At 30.9% G+C, this 20,425-nt stretch overlaps 3 protein-coding genes across 3 annotated transcripts; 2 read left to right on the forward strand and 1 right to left on the reverse strand.

The window, feature by feature from the left end:
- Nucleotides 1–3,683: 3,683 nt before the first annotated feature.
- Nucleotides 3,684–6,357, forward strand: LOC133784133 (xyloglucan galactosyltransferase MUR3). Its single transcript, XM_062223624.1, has one exon. The coding sequence runs from the start codon at nucleotides 4,213–4,215 to the stop codon at nucleotides 5,992–5,994; it is 1,782 nt and encodes a 593-aa protein (XP_062079608.1). The 5' UTR covers nucleotides 3,684–4,212; the 3' UTR covers nucleotides 5,995–6,357.
- A 6,772-nt stretch (nucleotides 6,358–13,129) lies between these two features.
- On the forward strand, nucleotides 13,130–15,695 carry LOC133784144 (subtilisin-like protease SBT1.2). The gene has a single exon (XM_062223629.1). It carries the CDS (start codon nucleotides 13,238–13,240, stop codon nucleotides 15,542–15,544), a length of 2,307 nt encoding a protein of 768 aa, XP_062079613.1. The 5' UTR covers nucleotides 13,130–13,237; the 3' UTR covers nucleotides 15,545–15,695.
- A 68-nt stretch (nucleotides 15,696–15,763) lies between these two features.
- Nucleotides 15,764–17,083, reverse strand: LOC133784154 (photosystem II reaction center PSB28 protein, chloroplastic). Its single transcript, XM_062223635.1, has 2 exons — nucleotides 16,896–17,083; nucleotides 15,764–16,386 (listed from the first exon to the last, which is right to left on the reverse strand). Exons 1-2 carry the CDS (start codon nucleotides 16,966–16,968, stop codon nucleotides 15,917–15,919), a joined length of 543 nt encoding a protein of 180 aa, XP_062079619.1. The 5' UTR covers nucleotides 16,969–17,083; the 3' UTR covers nucleotides 15,764–15,916.
- Between the last annotated feature and the right edge of the window lie 3,342 nt (nucleotides 17,084–20,425).

Genomic DNA, 20,425 nt, shown 5'->3' on the forward strand with positions numbered 1-20,425 from the left:
GGGGGTGCAATATTTTGTAATCAGAGAGAAATAGTGATTTTATACATAGTACTTGTATCTATTTTCGAGACTTGTGAAACTCAGTGCACCCTTGTTCGCTGATCGCAAGTTTGAAGATTTTATATCAATAAAAATACTAAGTGGATGTAGGTTATTACCAATCTCTGGGGTCGAACTACTATAAAATCCTAGTGTCGTTTACATTTTTACATTCAGCTATTTAATTCCTATCGTTTTTGTGATTCCGTATCGTTGACCAAATCGAAGATCAACATAGGTATTAAAGACTTTAGTCGCCTATGCATAAAAGGATTATAAAGATTCTCTAACATTAGTGTAATGACAAGAAGCAAGAACTAAATTAACTTAATGATAGACGATGAGGAGCATGAACAGCCCGACAACGACAACGCAGAAAGTATGAATGAAGAGCGAGTTTAAAGTGGTAAAAAAGGAAAGAAACAATATTATGATGGATGGTGTAAAAATAGTGGGAATGAGGAAAAACTTTTGGGTATGGATTATTTTTTATTTTGTTGGATATCTTGTTTGAACAACTGAACTGTTCATCAAGGATAGAAATTTTAAAGTATCAAACAAAAAATTAAAGAAATTAAGAGCTACTCAATAGGATAATGGCATATATATGACAACTTTGTTATTATTTTTAGTACTTAAAAAGATCTAGAAGAAAATAATAATAATAATAATAATATGGTCTCTGTCCATAAGAGACAATCACATGTGGGAGAGAAATAGAGCCTAAAAATATGAGTTCTGAAAATGACTTGTAGAGAAACGTTACCAACACATAAAGTTTTGCATGAAAATCTTTAGATTGGTCCATGTGTATACCAACCTAATATATACATAAATATATAAAAATATTATTATATATAATGTGTTTACACACTTATTTTTATTTAGAAATATCAAAACATTGATTTTCCATTTTGAAAGAACTAATAAATTGTGGCATTAATTAATAGGACATTAATCAGCCAAATCAGATCCAGATCCAGATCATTATCATAATAAATTAATAATTATAAAAGTAAAGGTAATGTTGTTTTTTTTCTTCTTCTTATCATTAGGAATAAAAATAATGTAACCATTTTTATCTATGTAATTATACTTGATTAATTAATTATATGAGGGTACGACTTTTTACTAAGATATAACAAAGAAAAATCATGATTACCGTACTGTTGATAATAATGAAATAGAAATAAAAATAAACTAAATGAAATAATTATTAATTTTGTTTATATATTTTTTTTATGTAATTTAGACACTAGCAAATAGAATAATTATCCTAAGTAATTACAAATTTAGAATCTAACTTCATTAAAAATATATATTATAAGTAAACTAAAAATATTTGTAGAAAAAATTAGGATAAAATATTTAATAATATTATTAAAATAATTTGTTATTGTTGGCGTGTTAAACTGTCAATTAGAGAAGCAATTTTTTTTCAAAAAATAAGATTGAAATAAAATTTGTAAAAAATAAATCAAGAACATATATAATTTATACTGGTTCGGTTATAATCTCAAGCATACGCCTGGTTTTTTACTATAGAGAAAAATGATTATAGGTTGAGAGAGTTTGTTCTATAGAGAATTATAATTCAAGTCCCATTTACTGTTGTAATCTTAGATTATAAAAATGTTGATATAAAACATTCTAACACCATGTGATATTTTATGTAGGACTAACAATTTTTGACACGACTTGAAAACCATACAAAATAAATGGGTTTTGGTAACATGTTTAATAATTGTGTCATCTTCATGCTTACCTTAATCGTGTCATATTCGTGTTTACCTTAATTGTGTCGGCACTATAATACGAATAATTATCACAAGTTTCATAATTTGCGGCGAAAGTATATTAAATGTGTAGCACTTAAGTACCCAAGTTAATTTTTTGGCGATGAAAGTACATTACATCCATCTTTTGGTGCAGTTTGATACAACCCTCAATTGTCACCAATAAGTTCATTTGTAAAATGTAGGCAAAAATACTCAATTAAAGAGATATTTGCAGCGAAAATACCTAATTTAAAAGATGTTTGCGGCGAAAGTACCAAATTTAAGAGATGTTTACGGTGAAAGTACTCAAATTATAAGTAAATTTCATACCATATAGGCAGACTTAATGACGAAACAGACAGTTGTACTAAACTGCACCAAAATATGGACGGAATGTATTTTTGCTGCCAAAAAACTAACTTGGGTACTTAAGTACTACAAACACAATAATTTAGGTACTTTCGCCGTAAATATCCCTATTTTTTTTTATAGTTATGAATAATTGTGTCAATTATATATTGTATCGTGCTACATTAATCATGTCATAATTATATTATTGTGTCGTGTGATATGCTAAAATAATCATGTTGTGTTCACATTCGCGTTTTTGCTACGTTGAATAATAGCGTCTACACAAACACAACATGATTGCATGAATTATCAGCCTAATTTTGTTTGTCATTGAAAATACACAATATTATATATTAAATTATAATAAGTAGCATCCCACACTAAATCCAACCACACATAAATTATTATGGTGTTGAATGCATTTAACATTTATATAAATATATATAGAAAGTAATCATGACCTACCTCAACCATTTTTCATGTTTAAACAATAATTACTCCATAAAGATCACAAAATTAAAAATACCCAATCAATCTGTTTTTTGTTGTTGTTGAGATAAGTACCCAATCAATCTAGAACTATACAGGGCCATCCCTAATTATTCTTTTACAATAATGGATTTTTAGTAAATGTATAAGTTTTTCCAAAATTTAGTCTATGAGAAATTTGTTTTAGGAATTAAGTTAATAAGTTAAAAGAAAATTAACAATTAAATCTTTTTAGTTAATTTTTTTTATGAATAATTTTGATATATGTATATTTTTTTAAATTTGTGAAAAAAATAAACACTTAATTATTTATAGAGTTTATACTTTTTTTGGTCATGTATTTTTTGCGATTACTTGTTTAGACCCTGAGTTTTAAAAAATTGATTTTTGGATCTATATTTTGTAAAATAATTCAAATAAGCCCTTAAACTTAATTTTGATGAAGAAAAAATTGAATATAATAACACAATTTTTAAGCATAGTAATTTTATTCTTATTCTGAATTATTAGTTTGGTGAATTATTTATGTTTCAGTTAAGAAAAATTTGACCAAAATTGAATTTAGGGTTCTATTTAAATCATTTTACAAAATATAGGATCCAAAAAATAATTTATCAAAATAAAAAATACAATCATGTAATCGCGAAAAATATTTATATTAACTAGAACATTCACCTAAGTCGGATCCCTAACCCGAGTCCATCGGCCCAGATGGTTAAAACTGAACCGGGCCCATGATTGGCCCACTCTAAACCTTCCACGTGTACACATTTTCTATTTAGTAAAGTGGCAAGTGGCAAATTAGTAATTTCAGTTCAGATTCAGAATTGTGGGATTTTCAACTCTAGGAACGTAATTTCAGGAATGACATCACTGACCTCGGGTCCGACACGTCGTTCGTGCCAATACCACGTGGAGCAAATCCATCGGCTACCGACAACAGACAATCACGGCGCACGTTGCTAACATGCGCCTACACTCCTGTCAATTATATACTAAGCTCCTCTCCTCTCTCTCCTCAGCTTCACTTTCTTATTCTTCTTCTTCTTCTTTCTCTCTCTAACCAAAAACCAGAGGAAAAGTCTCGGATCGTTCTGAGCGAGCCAAAATGTTTCCGTAAGTATTATCTGCATCATTTCTCTTCGCAATTTCCGATTACATTCGATTCAATTTTCGTTGATTCTGTGCTGTATTGCTTTCGTAAGTTTCTTACGTTACTGATTGAGCAAGCTCGACGATTCTTCGTGATTCGTTCCCACTAGTTTCGTACGGAAGGTTTTCGGTTCTTGATTTGATGAGTTTAGCTTAATTCCATTGTATATGTATTGATTTTGTGGCTGTGTAATGGTAGAAGCTCTGTTTGTAAGATTGTAATCGGTTGTTAGGGGAATGGGGCTTGTTTTTGGTGTAATGTGTTGTTGATGTGAGTTTTAGATGTGGTTTTTTGGTTTCTTTGTTGATTTTGTGAAGTGGGTGGTTGTTAATTGATGCAAAAATGCAACTTTGAATGTGATCCGCGTAATGGGGATTATTTGGTGATTGGTGTTCCTATCTAATGAGACGTCGTTCGGCGGCGAGTGTTCCGTCCGAGCAAATGGAGAAGGGGACGGGGAAGAATCAGCATAACCGGCTTTGTTGCTTGGTAGCGTTATCGGCGTTTTTCTGGATTTTGTTGTTGTATTTTCATTTTGCTGTGCTTGGACGTAATGGTGTGGATGAATCAGTCAAATTGCAGCCTGTTTCACTTGACATTGATTCATCTATTACCCATGTGACCAGTGGTAGTGATCTTCAATTGCCCATTCCTCCAAAACCTACTCAGAGTCGTGAACATGTAGCTAGTCCTCGAAAAATGGCTAACCCTACTCCGAAAGTGGCTACCCATAGTCCTGAAAAGGAGGCTTTTCCTTTCATGAAAGCATTGAGAACCATTGACAACAAGAGTGATCCCTGTGGTGGGAGGTACATATATGTGCATGAACTTCCTTCGAGGTTTAATGAGGATATGTTGAAGGAGTGTAGGAGCTTAAGTCTTTGGACTAATATGTGTAAGTTCACCACTAATGCTGGGCTTGGTCCTCCACTGGAGAATGTTGAAGGTGTGTTCGAGGATACAGGGTGGTATGCGACAAATCAATTTGCTGTTGATGTCATTTTCAACAACAGGATGAAGCAATACGAATGTTTGACCCGAGATTCCTCTATTGCTGCTGCTGTTTTTGTACCCTTTTATGCTGGGTTCGATATTGCTCGGTATTTGTGGGGGTACAATATCTCGACAAGGGATGCAGCTTCACTCGATTTGGTTGATTGGCTTATGAAGAGGCCGGAGTGGGGTATTATGGGTGGCAAAGACCATTTTCTTGTTGCTGGCAGAATAACTTGGGATTTTAGAAGACTGTCTGAGGAAGAATCAGATTGGGGTAACAAGCTTCTTTTCTTACCTGCTGCAAAGAATATGTCTATGCTTGTGGTTGAATCAAGCCCATGGAATGCTAATGACTTTGGCATTCCATATCCCACGTACTTCCATCCAGCAAAGGATGCAGACGTATTCGTCTGGCAGGACCGAATGAGAAAGCTAGAGCGGAAGTGGCTTTTCTCTTTCGCTGGTGCTCCTCGTCCTGACAATCCTAAATCTATCAGAGGCCAGATCATTGATCAATGCAAAACGTCTAAGGTTGGCAAACTGTTGGAATGTGATTTTGGGGAGAGCAAGTGTCATTTGCCAAGCAGTATAATGCAGATGTTTCAGAGCTCTCTTTTCTGCCTACAACCACAGGGTGATTCCTACACTCGAAGATCTGCTTTTGATTCGATGTTAGCCGGTTGCATTCCTGTCTTCTTTCATCCGGGCTCAGCATACACACAATATACATGGCATCTCCCTAAAAACTACACAAAGTACTCAGTGTTCATTCCAGAAGACGATATCCGCAAGAGCAATATTAGCATAGAGGAAAGGCTTCTTCAAATCCCTCCAGAACAGGTTAAGATCATGAGAGAGAATGTTATAAGCCTTATCCCTACGCTTATATATGCTGATCCCCGCTCTAAATTGGAGACCCTCAAAGATGCCTTTGATGTTTCTGTACAAGCAATCATAGACAAAGTTACCAACTTAAGGAAAGACATCATCGAGGGTCGGACAGATGAGGGCTTCATCGAAGAGAACAGTTGGAAGTATGCTTTGTTGGAGGAGGGACAACGTGAAGTGGGACCTCATGAATGGGATCCTTTCTTTTCCAAACCAAAGGGCGAGAACAGTGAATCCACTGATAAATCTGCCGAGGTTGCCAAAAATTCCTGGAAGAATGAGCAGCGGAATCAGTCATGATCTGAGGTAAACTATACACAGCACTAGCAACAGTTTATAAAGTAATGCTTAGTAAATGCAGGCAACAACAGTTTAGAATTAATGAGATTCATCTTAGTTTTACTGTCTTGAGCAAGCAAAGCATGAATGAAGCCTTGCTAGCTAGGCCCTTGTTATGACAAACCCCCCAACTCAGAATTTAGCATGGACCATATCTTTGTTAAAACCAAAACATAGACGAATATCTTTCATACACCATATATATTTTTTTTTAATAATATTATCGCATAATGTATTCTGTTCAGCCATTCTTTTTGATGTATTGTAGTTGAGTTTTAATCTTCATTTACAGGAAATAAAGTTTGAAATGAGTTTTTGTTACCATTACAAGTCTATTTGAATGTAAGCGCTTTTCATTATTGTTATACTTATATGATGAATTTTGGAATGAAAGAGAATTATAGTAATGATAGTATATATAAGAAATATATATATCTATGTGTAAGAATTCTCATATAGGGTCTCAATTTGACCCGTGAATAGTTTTTGGCGCGATTTTTTTTAATAACTGTGTATATTGTAGTTATTTAGAGTATTTTGTAAATTTTCAGAAAATTTGCAATAATTTACCGTACCAAATATTAAGTTCAAATATGTTGTTATACTCGTAAATAATTTTTTTTATGCGCATGTAAAGTAATATATTTAAATCTTGTTTTTTGTACTGTAAATTATTCGAAATTTTCTGAAAATTTGTAAGGTGCTCTAAATAGTTACAATATATATTATCATAAAAAAAAAATTGTGCCGAAAATTATTCATGGGTCGATAAATACTGAGAGCACGCCAATAGAGGTTTAAACCCTGTAGAAGAATTTTACTATATATATTAAGTTTGATTTAGATTCGATTAACGCCCATCTTGTGGATGGTACTTCTGGTCGAGTCCTATGTACTAATTATTTAATTAAGTTAATCACATGCATGCATTCATTGCCTGAAAGCTGTATTTTAGTAACGTGTGTGTGTTATTTTTCTTTTTTTAAAACTTGAATTTGGATATTAGCTGTAATTGTTTATTTATTTATTTTTGGAGGGGACGCGTTGGTGTGTTACTTGTCAAGAGAGTCAGAGTTTCTTCTAAAAAAAGAGTCAGAGAATGGAAATCTCAAATCTTGTTTTGGTTCCTAAATATCGAATATAGTTAACATAATATAATTAAAAATGCCTTAATAATAATATTTAAGGACTAAAACAGCGTATATATTTTCTATGGAATGCGCCACAGATTAGATAAATATATTCATATTTAAGCTATTTTCCAAGTTTTATATTTTGTCGGTGTTTTTTTTATTTTATTTTTGGTTTTATTATCATATCTAGGCTTTTTGTCATCTGTGCTTGCTGTCACGTTGTCGTTTCAAAATTATATTTTTCATGTTGAGAGATAGTTTTATGAGTATATACTTTTTTGGACTATGTGTTTTGTCCCATTACCTGTTTAGATTTTGTGTTTTGATAAATTATATTTTGGACCCTATGTTTTGTAAAATGGTTAAAATAGAACTCTAAACTCAATTTTGATAAAGAAAAAATTGAATATAACAACACAGTTTTTAAGCGAATGATTTTATTTTTGTTCTGAATTTTTAGTTTGGTAAATTATTTGTGATTTTAGTTGAGAAGTTATTGACCAAAATCGTGTTTATGGTTCTATTTTAACTATTTTACAAAACATAAGGTCTAAAAAGTAATTTGTCAAAATACAGTGTCCAAACAGGTAATGAGGCAAAACACAGAGTTCAAAAAAGTATAAACTCTAGTTTTATTTAGTTTTAGGTATTCTTTCAGATATTGTCGTTTAAATAAGTTAATGTCGTTTTTCTTAGTATATTTCCGTTTTATTTCACCTTGGCTTTCTATGAGCACTCACAACTAGGGCTGTGCATAATTTTTACAACCCGAATAATCCGCCTAAACTAATCCGAAAAAACCGCCAAAAAACACAACCCGAATAAACCGACTAAAATTTAAACTGCCCAATTGTTACATTGGACGGGTTGAAAATAATTATCAACCCACCAAATTAAGAATTTATTATTAATTTTTATTTTTAATATATTCAAATAAATATATAAATTAATTAAGTTTTGTTTTAATTTTTTTACTATAAATTTAAAATATTGTTTTAAGCTTCAAAAGATAAACTTCACACTATTATTAGTACTAATATTTAAAAGAAAAAATTACAAAAATGTAAAAAAAAAATACCACTTTTGTTTGGGCGGGTTAACCCGACCAACCCGCCAAAAAAAAAAATATCATTTTGGTTTGACCCGCCAAAATTATCGGATGGGTTAAAATTTTTTTTTTCTTAATTGGGCAAGTTACGGGTCACTTTTGCTAACCCGATTATGACATTAGACGGGTAAAAATATCTTGTAACCCGATCAACCCGCCCAATGACCAGCCCTACTCACAACCCATATTATCCTGTATCCTTACCTCTAATTTTTGAAGTTACACTATACATTAAAATTTTTTTATATATATTTTCTCTTAAGAAGATAAAAGACAAATAGTAATAAATGTTTGAGAAAGAGGTAAGGTAAACCAATATGGTGAGCTAAAATACATGTGGTTCAGCTCAATTAATGGAGTGTATTTTGATCATTTTGAGCTAAATTTTATAGCTTTAGCTATTATAATTCATTCATTGTGCCAATGAATACTTTAACATCATTTTTTTTATATTTTACCTCACATATTTATATTATATCTTACAACAATTTCTTTATATTTTTTTTTACATCATTTAAATAATATTTTTAATATATTTATAATGAACTAGTTAATAAAATATTATATTATATATAATATTTCTTTAAATATAAATGTAATAGTCAACAAAAATGTGTAAAAAAATATTAAATTATTTTTACATATCACAAAGAGCACTCTCAATGGATGTTCTACTCCATCTTTTAAAATACCTCTCCAAAATACATATTTTTCTATTTTACTTCTAAGTTTTACATTATATCATACACTGTATATATTTCTCTACATCATTTAAATATTATATCTTTAAACATATTTTATTAATTAAAGTTAAATAAAATAATTAAAAATAATAAAATAATAAATATTTACTAAATGGGAGAGAAAAAACTTATAAAGAAAAATAATAATATTAAAATATTATATAAATGATATGTAAATGTTATGTAAATGTCGATATGGATTAATTGGAGTTTGTGCATAACTATTATAAATATATGTATAAAAGAGCGTATAGAAGATGTTTTTGTGACTTTTAGCTAAATATTATAGAGAAAGTTTATTACAAAATACATCATCAAAACATATTTTTTTATAATTTACCTCAAGCTTTTACATTATACCATACATCATCTTTTCTATTTTTTTTCAACATCATTTAAATATTATATATTATTTTAAATATTTTATTCATTTTAAGAAATAAAATAATTAAATATAATAATATCACTCTCATATATATAGGACAATTTTTCTATAGAGGCTTCACTTTAAGCCCTACTCGTAGGACTCTCAGTGTTTCTCGACCAGTGAACAGTTTTTAGCGTGATTTTTTTTTATGACCATGTATATTGTAGCTATTTAGAGCATCTTGCAAATTTTCAAAAAATTTCGAATAGTTTACAGTACCGAAAACTAGGTTCAAACATGTTTTCTACGCACATAAAAAAAATTAGTCACGCGTGCAACAACATGTTTGAACCTAGTTTTCGGTACTGTAAACTATTCAGAATTTTCTGAAGATTTGCAGGATGCTCTAAATAGCTACAATATACATAGTCATAAAAAAAAATTGCGCCGAAAATTGTTCACGGGTTGTAAACACTGAGAGTCCTACCGATAGAGCTTAAAGTGAAGCCCCGGTGTGATTGGTTCGCGATTGGAAAACTGTATTTTTGAAAAGTGGATTCTGAAATGAAAATCTGAATTTAGTGACTAAAAACATGTTTTTGAAAATGTGATTGGTTCAATGTCAGTAAACTGTTTTTGAGTTTTAAAAAATTAAATCTGTGATTGATATTAAATTTGAAAATATAACAGAAACTAAAATATGGGGGATTTTGGAAAATAATTTTACAAAACTGAGAAAACAAGTTTTTCTCGTTTTCTAAATTATAACACAATATTAAAATTTTGATTAGGATACAGTTTTCAAAAACACCATACCAATCATATATTTTAGTGGGTCCACTCATTTTGAGTTTTTGAAAACATAAAATCAAATCTAAATCTCAAATCAATCACACCTATCAGTACAAGTTACAACCATTATTATCTTAACTCAGTAGCCTACCATTCCAATACAATCCTATTTTATTAAATATGAAATTGTCACATTATTATCCAATGGTATTTAAAATTATTTTATTAATGGAAATATTAAGAGCAGAATATGGTTGTTTGGAAATTTGTATTAGTGCAAAGAATATTATGTTAGATTTCTGGAAATTGAATTAAATCTTATTAATTTTGGAAACTTAACTTAAATTTTTTAATAGAAATGAAAATAGTTTAATAATTGTTTTTTAAAAAATAAAATAATATAATTAATTTATTAATAAATATAAAATTTTACGATATTTGTTGATTTATTAAATATAGCATTAATTAAATTATATGTGAAACTATATTATTGTGATTGAGGGAAATATTTGAAATAAACCCATATAGGATTTTAGATTATTCATGGAGTAAATTGATTCCCCACTAGATTATTACTCTTGTACTTGAAAAAAAAAATCCTATCAAATATAAGAATATTAAAGATTACCTTTTCCAAACAATGATTACCCTATACCAAACAACCCTATTTTTTTTTTTTTCATTTTTTATTCTTTCATATTTGTATCTTTAACATTTAATAATCATTATATAATAAAATGATAATAGAAATACACATTTTATTAAAACAAAATAAAAAGAAAAAAGACATACTATATGGGTACTTTAATTGTCACACTTTTTTTTTTTCAATTAATCATTTTTTTATAAATATAATTTAGGGTAAATTTTCTGTATTTATCAAAATACATACTCAGTACCTTATGTTTTCAATAATGCTCATTTGATACGTTGTAATTTAAAAGCATACATGGACTTAAATTTGATTAATAAAATTTTATCAATATGACCAAACTACCCTTAATTATATAGGTTTCAAATTCAAATTTAATTATTTAGTTACATATAACTGAGGGTAGTTTGGTCATATTGATAAAAAAATTTGTTTAAAATTGACTCCGAAGTGCTAAATATGTACAATTTCAAATTATACGATACCAAATAAGTATTATTGAAAACATATGATACAAACTTGATAAAACATTGGGTATCAAATAGTTATATATGTATATATCCTATAATCTAATGTAAATTGACATATTCTCATATAATTTTTTATCATGCCCTTTTTCTTTACACATCAATTTTTAAAACATTGAGTGTAAACATTAATCTAAGTTATCAATTAAATTTTTTTTTGCATTTATTAAAAAATTAAGAGAAGTGTGTAAAGAAATTTTTAAAATTTTATGAAATTTTTAATTAGAATATCTAGTTAGAAGAAAAAAAAAAGAAGGTATGTAAGCACTCTTCATATTTCATTAAGAATAATGATATGTACATCAAAACATTACACTAACTGACGTGATATTATTTTTTAAATCAGTAGATCATTAGTTAAATGAAATTGTCACATCTGTTGGTGTAATATTTTGGTACATAATTTTGATGCAGACATCATTACTCTTTCATTAAAGATGTTGTAAGTAGTAAATTTAAAATTTAAGGGTTTTTTCAACTGTCGTCCTCATTCTTTACACTTTGTAACATTTAGGTCCCAAAAGTTAATTTTGTATCAGTTAGGTCCTAAACATTTTCAAATCGTATCATTTAGGTTCCTAAATACTATTTTTTATTCTTTTAAAATACATAAAAAATACAAAATAAATAGTGAACCATTCTTAAAATCTTTGGACATTTAATTTTTAATTTATGACAATAACAAACATTACATGAGAAAAAAAATATTTTCATGACTTTTTTAAGAATATTTCATATTTTTATAAATTAAATTAATGTTTCATAAACAAATATTCTTACCTACATTATTGTTTTATAATTAATATTAATAACTATATTATATTGATTATCTTGATATTATCAATTTTTATTATGTTTATACTTGTTTATTTCATATATTAAAAAAAATAATAGTGTATAGAAAGTTATTTATATACATATATATATGTGATTAGTTATAAGTTGCATTATAGAAAAAATTTACAAAATAAAAATAATATGTACATGATAAATATTGACAATCTCGTGATAATACAGTTATTAATATTAAAAAATTATATAGATAATTTTTTTTTAATAAAATATTAATTCAATTTGTAAAACTATTAAGATTTTTTTTCAATGTCATATTTTTTGGTATTGTTATAAATGAAGTGGTCTAATTTTTTTTAAGATTGATTCTCCACTTTTTATATATTATTTATGTATTTTGAAAGAAAAAAGAGATAAAAATATCATTTAGGAACTTAAATGATAAGATTTGAAAATGTTAGGGACCTAACTGATACTAAATCAACTTTCGGGTCCTAAATGTTACACAGTGGTAAAAATAAGGACAACATCCGAAAAAAAACCCAAAATTTAGAGGAAGCTTACACGTGAGGATGGAAGCCATGGGAGGCCAAAACGTAAGAGCGTGTCCATAAATGCACTTTCAAGTTTCATATTTGCAATTTAATGCAAACTCAGCTGAAACTTTCTCACTCGATATATCTGTCTCTCATTTCTAGTACACAACGAACGAGCAACACAATGCTCAACTCTCAAGTACCATACACATATTTAGTATATCCCAGAACAAAGATTCATCATTTTTATGTTTTAAAGGCTTAGCCAAGACATCTCGTGAAGCTTACAACTTAGAACAAGCTCTCTTTTTTAGCTCCTCTCCTAACAAAGAACCTTAAACCTCTCTCTCTCAACAAAGGATCCTCGTGATTCAGAGCTCTTATATTTCACGAGTTTCATACTCAAGTTTTCTCAGAGCTCAGAAAAACGCTTAATTCCCAAACCCCATCTCTTGAATTCTCTTCATCTTCGTCTTCTTCAAATACCCCCCAAATTTCTTCCACCAAACCATGCTGGTTCAAACTCAAACCACTTTTTTCTTCAACCTCCAACCATGGGAGCCAGACCCCACTTCCTACTTTCCATCATTTTCCTTTGCCTGGTTTCTCTCCAGGCAAACACTCTCCAAACCTACATTGTTCAGCTTCACTCACATGGCATGGCCAGCTCTCTCTTTACCTCTAAGCTCAACTGGCATATCTCATTTCTCGAACAATCCATTTCATCTGACGAAGACCCTTCTTCTCGTCTTCTTTACTCTTACAGTTCCGCCCTGGAAGGTTTCGCAGCTCAGTTAACCGAATCCGAGCTCGAGTCCATGCAAAAGTTGCCCAGTGTCGTAGCAATAAGGCCTGACGAAAGGCTCCAACTTCAAACCACCTACTCTTACAAGTTCTTGGGACTAAGCCCAGCAAGAGAAAATGCTTGGTACAAAGCGGGGTTTGGTCGTGGAACCATTATTGGAGTGCTTGATACTGGAGTATGGCCAGAGAGTCCGAGCTTCAACGACCATTTAATGCCTCCGGTTCCAAAGAAATGGAAAGGGATTTGTCAACCAGGCCAAGACTTCAACTCCTCGAGCTGTAACAGGAAGCTCATTGGCGCCAGGTTCTTCATAAGAGGCCACCGTGTGGCTTCGACATCAGTCTCACCAGACAGCGTGATGGAATATGTTTCGCCACGAGACTCGCATGGCCATGGCAGCCACACTACGTCCACCGCCGGTGGAGCTTCGGTAACTATGGCTAATGTGCTCGGCAATGGCATGGGAGTAGCACGAGGAATTGCTCCATTTTCCCATGTTGCAGCATACAAAGTTTGCTGGTACAATGGCTGTTACAGCTCTGATATCCTTGCTGCAATGGATGCTGCCATTTTGGATGGAGTGGATATTCTCTCACTCTCTCTAGGCGGCTTTCCCATACCCCTTTTCGCAGACAGTATCGCCATTGGTAGCTTTCGAGCAATGGAACATGGAGTTACAGTTATATGCGCTGCTGGAAACAATGGCCCGATTGAGAGCTCGGTTGCCAATGAAGCTCCTTGGGTTGCCACCATTGGAGCAAGCACAATGGACAGGAAATTCCCTGCCGCAGTTCAAATGGGCAATGGAAGAACACTCTATGGAGAATCTCTTTATCCCGGGAACCGAATTTTGGGCTCTCAGAAAGAGCTTGAAATAGTTTACGTGACGAGTGAGGAGCAGGGGGGTCGGTTTTGCCTCAGCGGGTCTCTTCCAAAAGACCAAGTACGCGGAAAAATGGTGGTTTGTGACCGAGGAGTCAATGGCAGATCGGAAAAAGGTCAAGCTGTGTTGGAAGCTGGTGGCTTAGCTATGATCTTGACAAATACAGAGCTGAACTTGGAAGAAGACTCGGTGGACGTCCATGTTTTGCCTGCTACTGCAGTTGGTTTCGACGAATCTATAATCTTAAAAACTTACATAAACTCCACAAGGAGACCAATGGGAAGAATCAAGTTTGGAGGAACTATCATTGGCAAATCAGCTGCACCGGGAGTAGCTCAGTTTTCAGGCAGAGGACCAAGTTTTTCAAACCCTTCAATTCTCAAACCAGATGTTATTGCTCCTGGGGTCAATATCATTGCTGCTTGGCCACAAAACTTAGGCCCCAGTGGCCTTCCTGAAGATTCCAGGAAAGTGAACTTCACTGTCATGTCAGGGACTTCAATGGCTTGTCCTCATGTAAGTGGAATTGCTGCTCTTATCCACTCTGCTCACCCCAGATGGAGCCCTGCAGCTGTAAAGTCCGCGATTATGACAACTGCTGATGTAACTGACCATTCAGGAAAGCCAATAATGGATTGGAACAAACCGGCTGGAGTTTTTGCTGTTGGCGCCGGACATGTGAACCCGGTAAGAGCTCTTGATCCGGGGTTGGTTTATGACACAAAGCCAGATGAGTATGTCACTCATCTTTGCACTCTTGGATACACAGCTTCAGAAGTATTCTCAGTCACTCACAAGAATGTAAGCTGCCACCAAATTCTGATGATGAACAGGGGCTTCAGCCTTAATTACCCCTCCATTTCAGTAATTTTCAAGAGTGGAATGAGGAGTAAGATGATCAGCAGGAGAGTAACAAATGTGGGGAGTCCTAATTCCATTTACTCACTGGAAATAGGGGCACCACAGGGTGTCAAAGTTATAGTCAAGCCTAAGAGGTTAATATTTACTCGCAAAAATCAGGTTTTGAATTATAAGGTATGGTTCATATCAAGAAAGAGAGCAGGAAAAGACAGTGATGCAAGCTATGCACAAGGCCATTTGACATGGGTGAATGCATACAAGGGCTTGTACAGAGTTAGAAGCCCCATCTCAGTGACCTGGAAGAATAAATGACCATAATGAGTGAATGTCATCTGTTATTGATCTAGAAATCCTGAGACTTGTTGACTCGGAGGATTAGTGATCTTGAATATTTGAGGATGGAATTTACCATCAAGATTTAAGAATATTAGCTATGAGTATAAGTCTTTTTCATTAATCATTATTAACATTCTCTTTGCATTTAACTAAATAAAATAGTAGCTGGAATACACAACACAAGAAATCAAGTGATTAAAAGAATGAGAATATGGATTACTAAGAACAGCAAAATTGGTTGATTTCAAATTCAAAGTGAAGTACTTGCTTGGGAACCAGGATTCCCAAAGTTTCACTTGGCTTGATGATAAAAATAAATAAAGAAAGCTAATGAAGAGGACATACATCTTATTTTTTAATAAATTGCAAGCCATTCTCATTAGAGTATCGCTCCATGAATCTCATGAACCTATCCCAATCTCGTGGAGTCCTCATTATATACTTAGCTTCAATACCAGCAGGCTTTCCATTGACAAATTTAGCACTTACATCAACTGACTGAAGAACCCCTTCTTCATCAATCATGTAGAAGCCAGTTATGTCACCAACTTCACCAGATGAGTCAAAAACTGAGGGCTGATCAAACTTGAATATAGCCATTCCATTAGTACCGTCTCTTGATTTGGTTAGCCTCACGTCTGGTATTGTCTGTTCATCAGTTCCTTGGATGAATTGGATAGTTGGCTTCACCATCATTATCATGGAACCAGGCACTTTAGCATTCTGTCTAAGTCGAGACCACCGAGGGCGAGTCAGTTGCAAAGACTGGCCAATGAATGTGGAGTTTGAACTTGCTTGGACAGTCCAAGATACCTTACCTAAAACAAAACAACATCAGCATCACATCAGTTCTGATTTCATTATGCTAGGATTCTATTCTTAGTCATCTCTGCTACTATCCTGGTAGAGTTTTAAATCTATACTTGTCATGAGTGATTTTATGATTCTGGGGTCTTATCTTATGGACACAACCAACACTTGAAATCAATTTATAAGCATTTTACATCACAATGAGTCAAAGACCCACATAAGCTAATATTTGTCTAATTCCTAAATCATGGTAAAATGCTTAAAAACACAGCATTCAAAACCCTCAAATTTGCCTAAAAACTCATTATCACAACCCAAAAAACCGCAAAGCTTTCACAATCTAAAGCAAACCACAAGTACCCATGTTACCTTCTGGGCTCCTTTACTCAAACTTGCACAGAAAACTTAAAAAAAGGAGCCAAAAAAAACTCAGCAAAACCACAGACAAATGCATCATATATACAAACAACAGTGAAGTAGTGTAGATTAACAAGACAAGAGATAAAAGAATATTAACCTGAATAAGAGCGTGGCTGATGTAGATAGTGAGAGAGTGGAGAGGAGAAGGCAAGAGATTGCAGAGTAGCCATTGCCCAGAGAAACCAAGGGAGAGAAAGAGAAAGATGAGAGAGTTACTGTGAATGTGAAGGAGTTGTTGTTGTGGTATTGGGTTTTGGAAAAGGCATGGTGTGGAACAAGGACAGCCACACTTCTAGTATAAACATTCTTAGCTTTTCCAAAGGACAGATTGGTGGCATGGCTGAGTTTGCCCACTGGCTTGGCTACATTCTGGTACTCGCCATGCAGAACTCACAAACCACTCATTGTTGTACACGTGGCAATGTTTGGGCTTATCAAGTGATGGGCTTTAAGTAGCTGGGCCTTGATCAGACTCTACAAAGAGGAAGGCCCAATTGAGTGTGTGGTAATAGAAGTGAGAAAAAAATAAATAAATTTGGGATTATATAAAAGTGAAAATTACATTTTATGAGTTTTTTAATAAAGTTTTAAAAAATATGGCTTTTTTTTACAAGTATTTTTTTATGGCTTTTTAAAACTTGTATTCCCTTCTATGGGATTTTCTTCTCATATTTTTGTAAAAAAATCATTATTATGCCATAATTTTGTAAAAAATCATTATTATGCTATATTTTTTTCCCATAATCTGATTTTTTTTAATTAAATTTGTCCATACAAACCAAAAAAAATTTAATTACCATATTTTTGCATATTAATGGCTAAAAAACCATATTTATGAAAAAATCCCCATATAAAATGTGTTGGGATTGCCTTAATTAAGAAATTATGGAGAGTGTCAGAATTTTGGCTTTGGATGATACACTTTTTAGTTATTGGGAGAACCCAAGTACGATTTTTTTTCCTTTTGGAAGATACATGAGCGAAACAATCAACCTATTGATATTGGAAGGCCAAAAAGATTTTTCCAATGTATCATTTCTGGGTCAAATGAAATTTATAGGTATAAGAAGAAGTCCTGTCAAATAGAGGTTTTTCTTTCGACCATCTTTCGATTGTTAATACGATATATAAAGACCTCTACTACAAACTCAGTTGTTTGCGAGCATGATCTGATAAGAGTTATTTAAGGGACAGAAATGTACATGAAATATTGAGCGCAAGTAAGCAATTTTCTTTTTCATTTTTTTAATTGGATATCCATTAGTGTAAAGATGTTAAATAAATATAAAAAACAACCAATTAAAAAAAATGTTGCATCAGTCCGAGATGAAAATTCAAGGTGTTTTTAACATTTATGACTCGAATGGTTGGAAAATTAATATTAGCCAAACTAGTCAAGGTACTATATGGGCATTCCGAAGCCTAAAAAGTGAGCCCATAATAGTTAATATCATAGCAAATTAAAAAAAAAATCACAAAATTACTTAAGATTTAAAAAAATACGAAATTTGTACAAAATTACAAAAATATTGGGAAGTCTCTTGTAATTTCTTTAATATTAATTGTTGAAAATATTATTCACAAAAAATGTATAAAAATATTAGTGTAGGCTTCTTTTTTCCTTCCAAAATAACATTTAATCTATTTTAATTAATTCATCATAGTTAATGTTGTCTGAGTCAATTCAAATGGGGATCTTGGGATCTTTCTTGAGATTCTTTTACTGGGTTTGCTCTCGAGGGTTTCAACGAGGTCAAGTTTTTTTTATAAAATGGTTGTTTTTATGCATAAGTGATTGTATAACTCTAAGTATTTGTTAATAATTTTTCTTTACCACTGGACTAAGACTCGTAGAGTAAGTTGTGAGAAATTAACAGCCGAACCATTTAAAATAATTGTGTCATTTTTATTTTTGTACACTATAATTATTATTGAATCTAAATTTTAGTAATTAGTAAGGGTAGTTGATCAATCTTTCACTTTCTTTTGTTGCCAGATAAGTTAAGTCCAAATAATCTTTTTCTTCCGAGTTTTCTTGAATGAATTTTCTCAAGAAAATAATAGTTGGGAATAAAGAAATGAGTAATGATATGTGCACTAAAAATATGTACATAAATATTGTGTCATTGTTTTTTAAAATAGTGGGTCCTAATTTTAATAAATGTAATTGGCTAGGCTAAACTGCTACATTAATGTGTATAATATTTGAGTGTATATTTTGAGTGCAATTATCATTACTACGAAGAAATATGATTGTATGTTAAAACAAGTATATTAAGATAGTATATAGATATATATTAACTCTCTTAATTATTTCATTAATTAATTTTTAATTATATATATATTCAATGCAATCCGTAGAATATTCAACGTTTGAAAAATTGTGCATGCACCAAGTTGGATAATGCTTATTATGGCCATATTGTTGGAGTAATTTTTCTTAAATTGAAATCATTACTTAAACTTATATAAAATTAAATAAATAAAAAGTTATATAAATTAAAATAAAATATTTTACAATAATAATTATTTAAAAATAATAAAATATATGTTTTATAATTTAAATAAATTTTAATTAAACTTAAACTTTATATATTAATATAATATCATATTAAATATATAATATCATATAGTTTATTATCTACTAGTTACAAACTTAAATTTAAAATTTACGTATAATATTAATATTATATTAAATATATAATATATAATTTATTGTTGTGAGTGTCAAATTCAAAAACTAAAATAAATATAAACTTAAATAAAAATCAATTAATTAATTAAAATATAATATTTTTAAAATATTTTATGATAATTTAAATAATTAAATTATATTTATTTAAAAATAATAAAGGCAAGCATATCATTTTTTTATCTTATAAATTTGTATGAAAGTTTGTTTTTTATTAAGTGATTGAAGCTATTTTTCTTCGTCAAATTCATTAAATGACATTGCGATATATATTAGAAACTAAAAATAATTTATACATGTATATTACTGTCTACACTCGACTTTTTTTATTCTTATTTTATTTCTGTTATTAATTTCTTTTTAAATATTATTGTAATTTATATATATGTCATTTAGCCATATAAATATATATTTATGTCAATGTTATGTTTAGATGTCATATACATGTAGATATTATTGATATAAATATTTATATATACTATAGAACTATAATTCATTCTATTATATATATATATTTAAAAATAGTGAACCAATTTTTATTAAAATTATAAACAATGTTTACAACTTTAAGACTAAGCAAACGTGAATTGCACGTTGCTTCTACCTAGTATTTATATAAAGGAGAGTATCAAAGAGATAATGTAGCAGTCTAAAATTGCTCCAAAGCACTCTTTCTATTTTCTAAATTTTTCACATTTTTTAATTATTTTTTTTTTAAATTTATAATTATTAGTTAATAATTAAAAAGAAAATCGAAAAAATATAAACTACTAAAATATCTAAACTATCTAAATATATATAATTCCAATCCGGAAATTCAATTTCACTTTTGATTTTCTAATTTTTTCACATATTTTTAATTCTATTTTTAAATTTATCATTATTTTATTAATAAGGAATTTGCGTGACACTCTAAAATCTCTCCAAACCACTTT

The sequence above is a fragment of the Humulus lupulus genome, chromosome 1 (genome assembly GCF_963169125.1).
Source record: "Humulus lupulus chromosome 1, drHumLupu1.1, whole genome shotgun sequence".
In the NCBI taxonomy this organism is placed as follows: Eukaryota; Viridiplantae; Streptophyta; class Magnoliopsida; order Rosales; family Cannabaceae; genus Humulus; species Humulus lupulus.

What these genes read in the sequence shown, in the direction of transcription:
- LOC133784133 (XM_062223624.1), top strand. Translation starts at nt 4,213, where the DNA reads ATGAGACGTCGTTCGGCGGCGAGTGTTCCGTCCGAGCAAATGGAGAAG.
- LOC133784144 (XM_062223629.1), top strand. Translation starts at nt 13,238, where the DNA reads ATGGGAGCCAGACCCCACTTCCTACTTTCCATCATTTTCCTTTGCCTG.
- LOC133784154 (XM_062223635.1), bottom strand. Translation starts at nt 16,968, where the DNA reads ATGGCTACTCTGCAATCTCTTGCCTTCTCCTCTCCACTCTCTCACTAT. An exon ending in TCAGCCACGCTCTTATTCAG is followed by an intron (nt 16,387 to 16,895) that starts GTTAATATTCTT and finishes GTTTTGTTTTAG; the next exon opens with GTAAGGTATCTTGGACTGTC.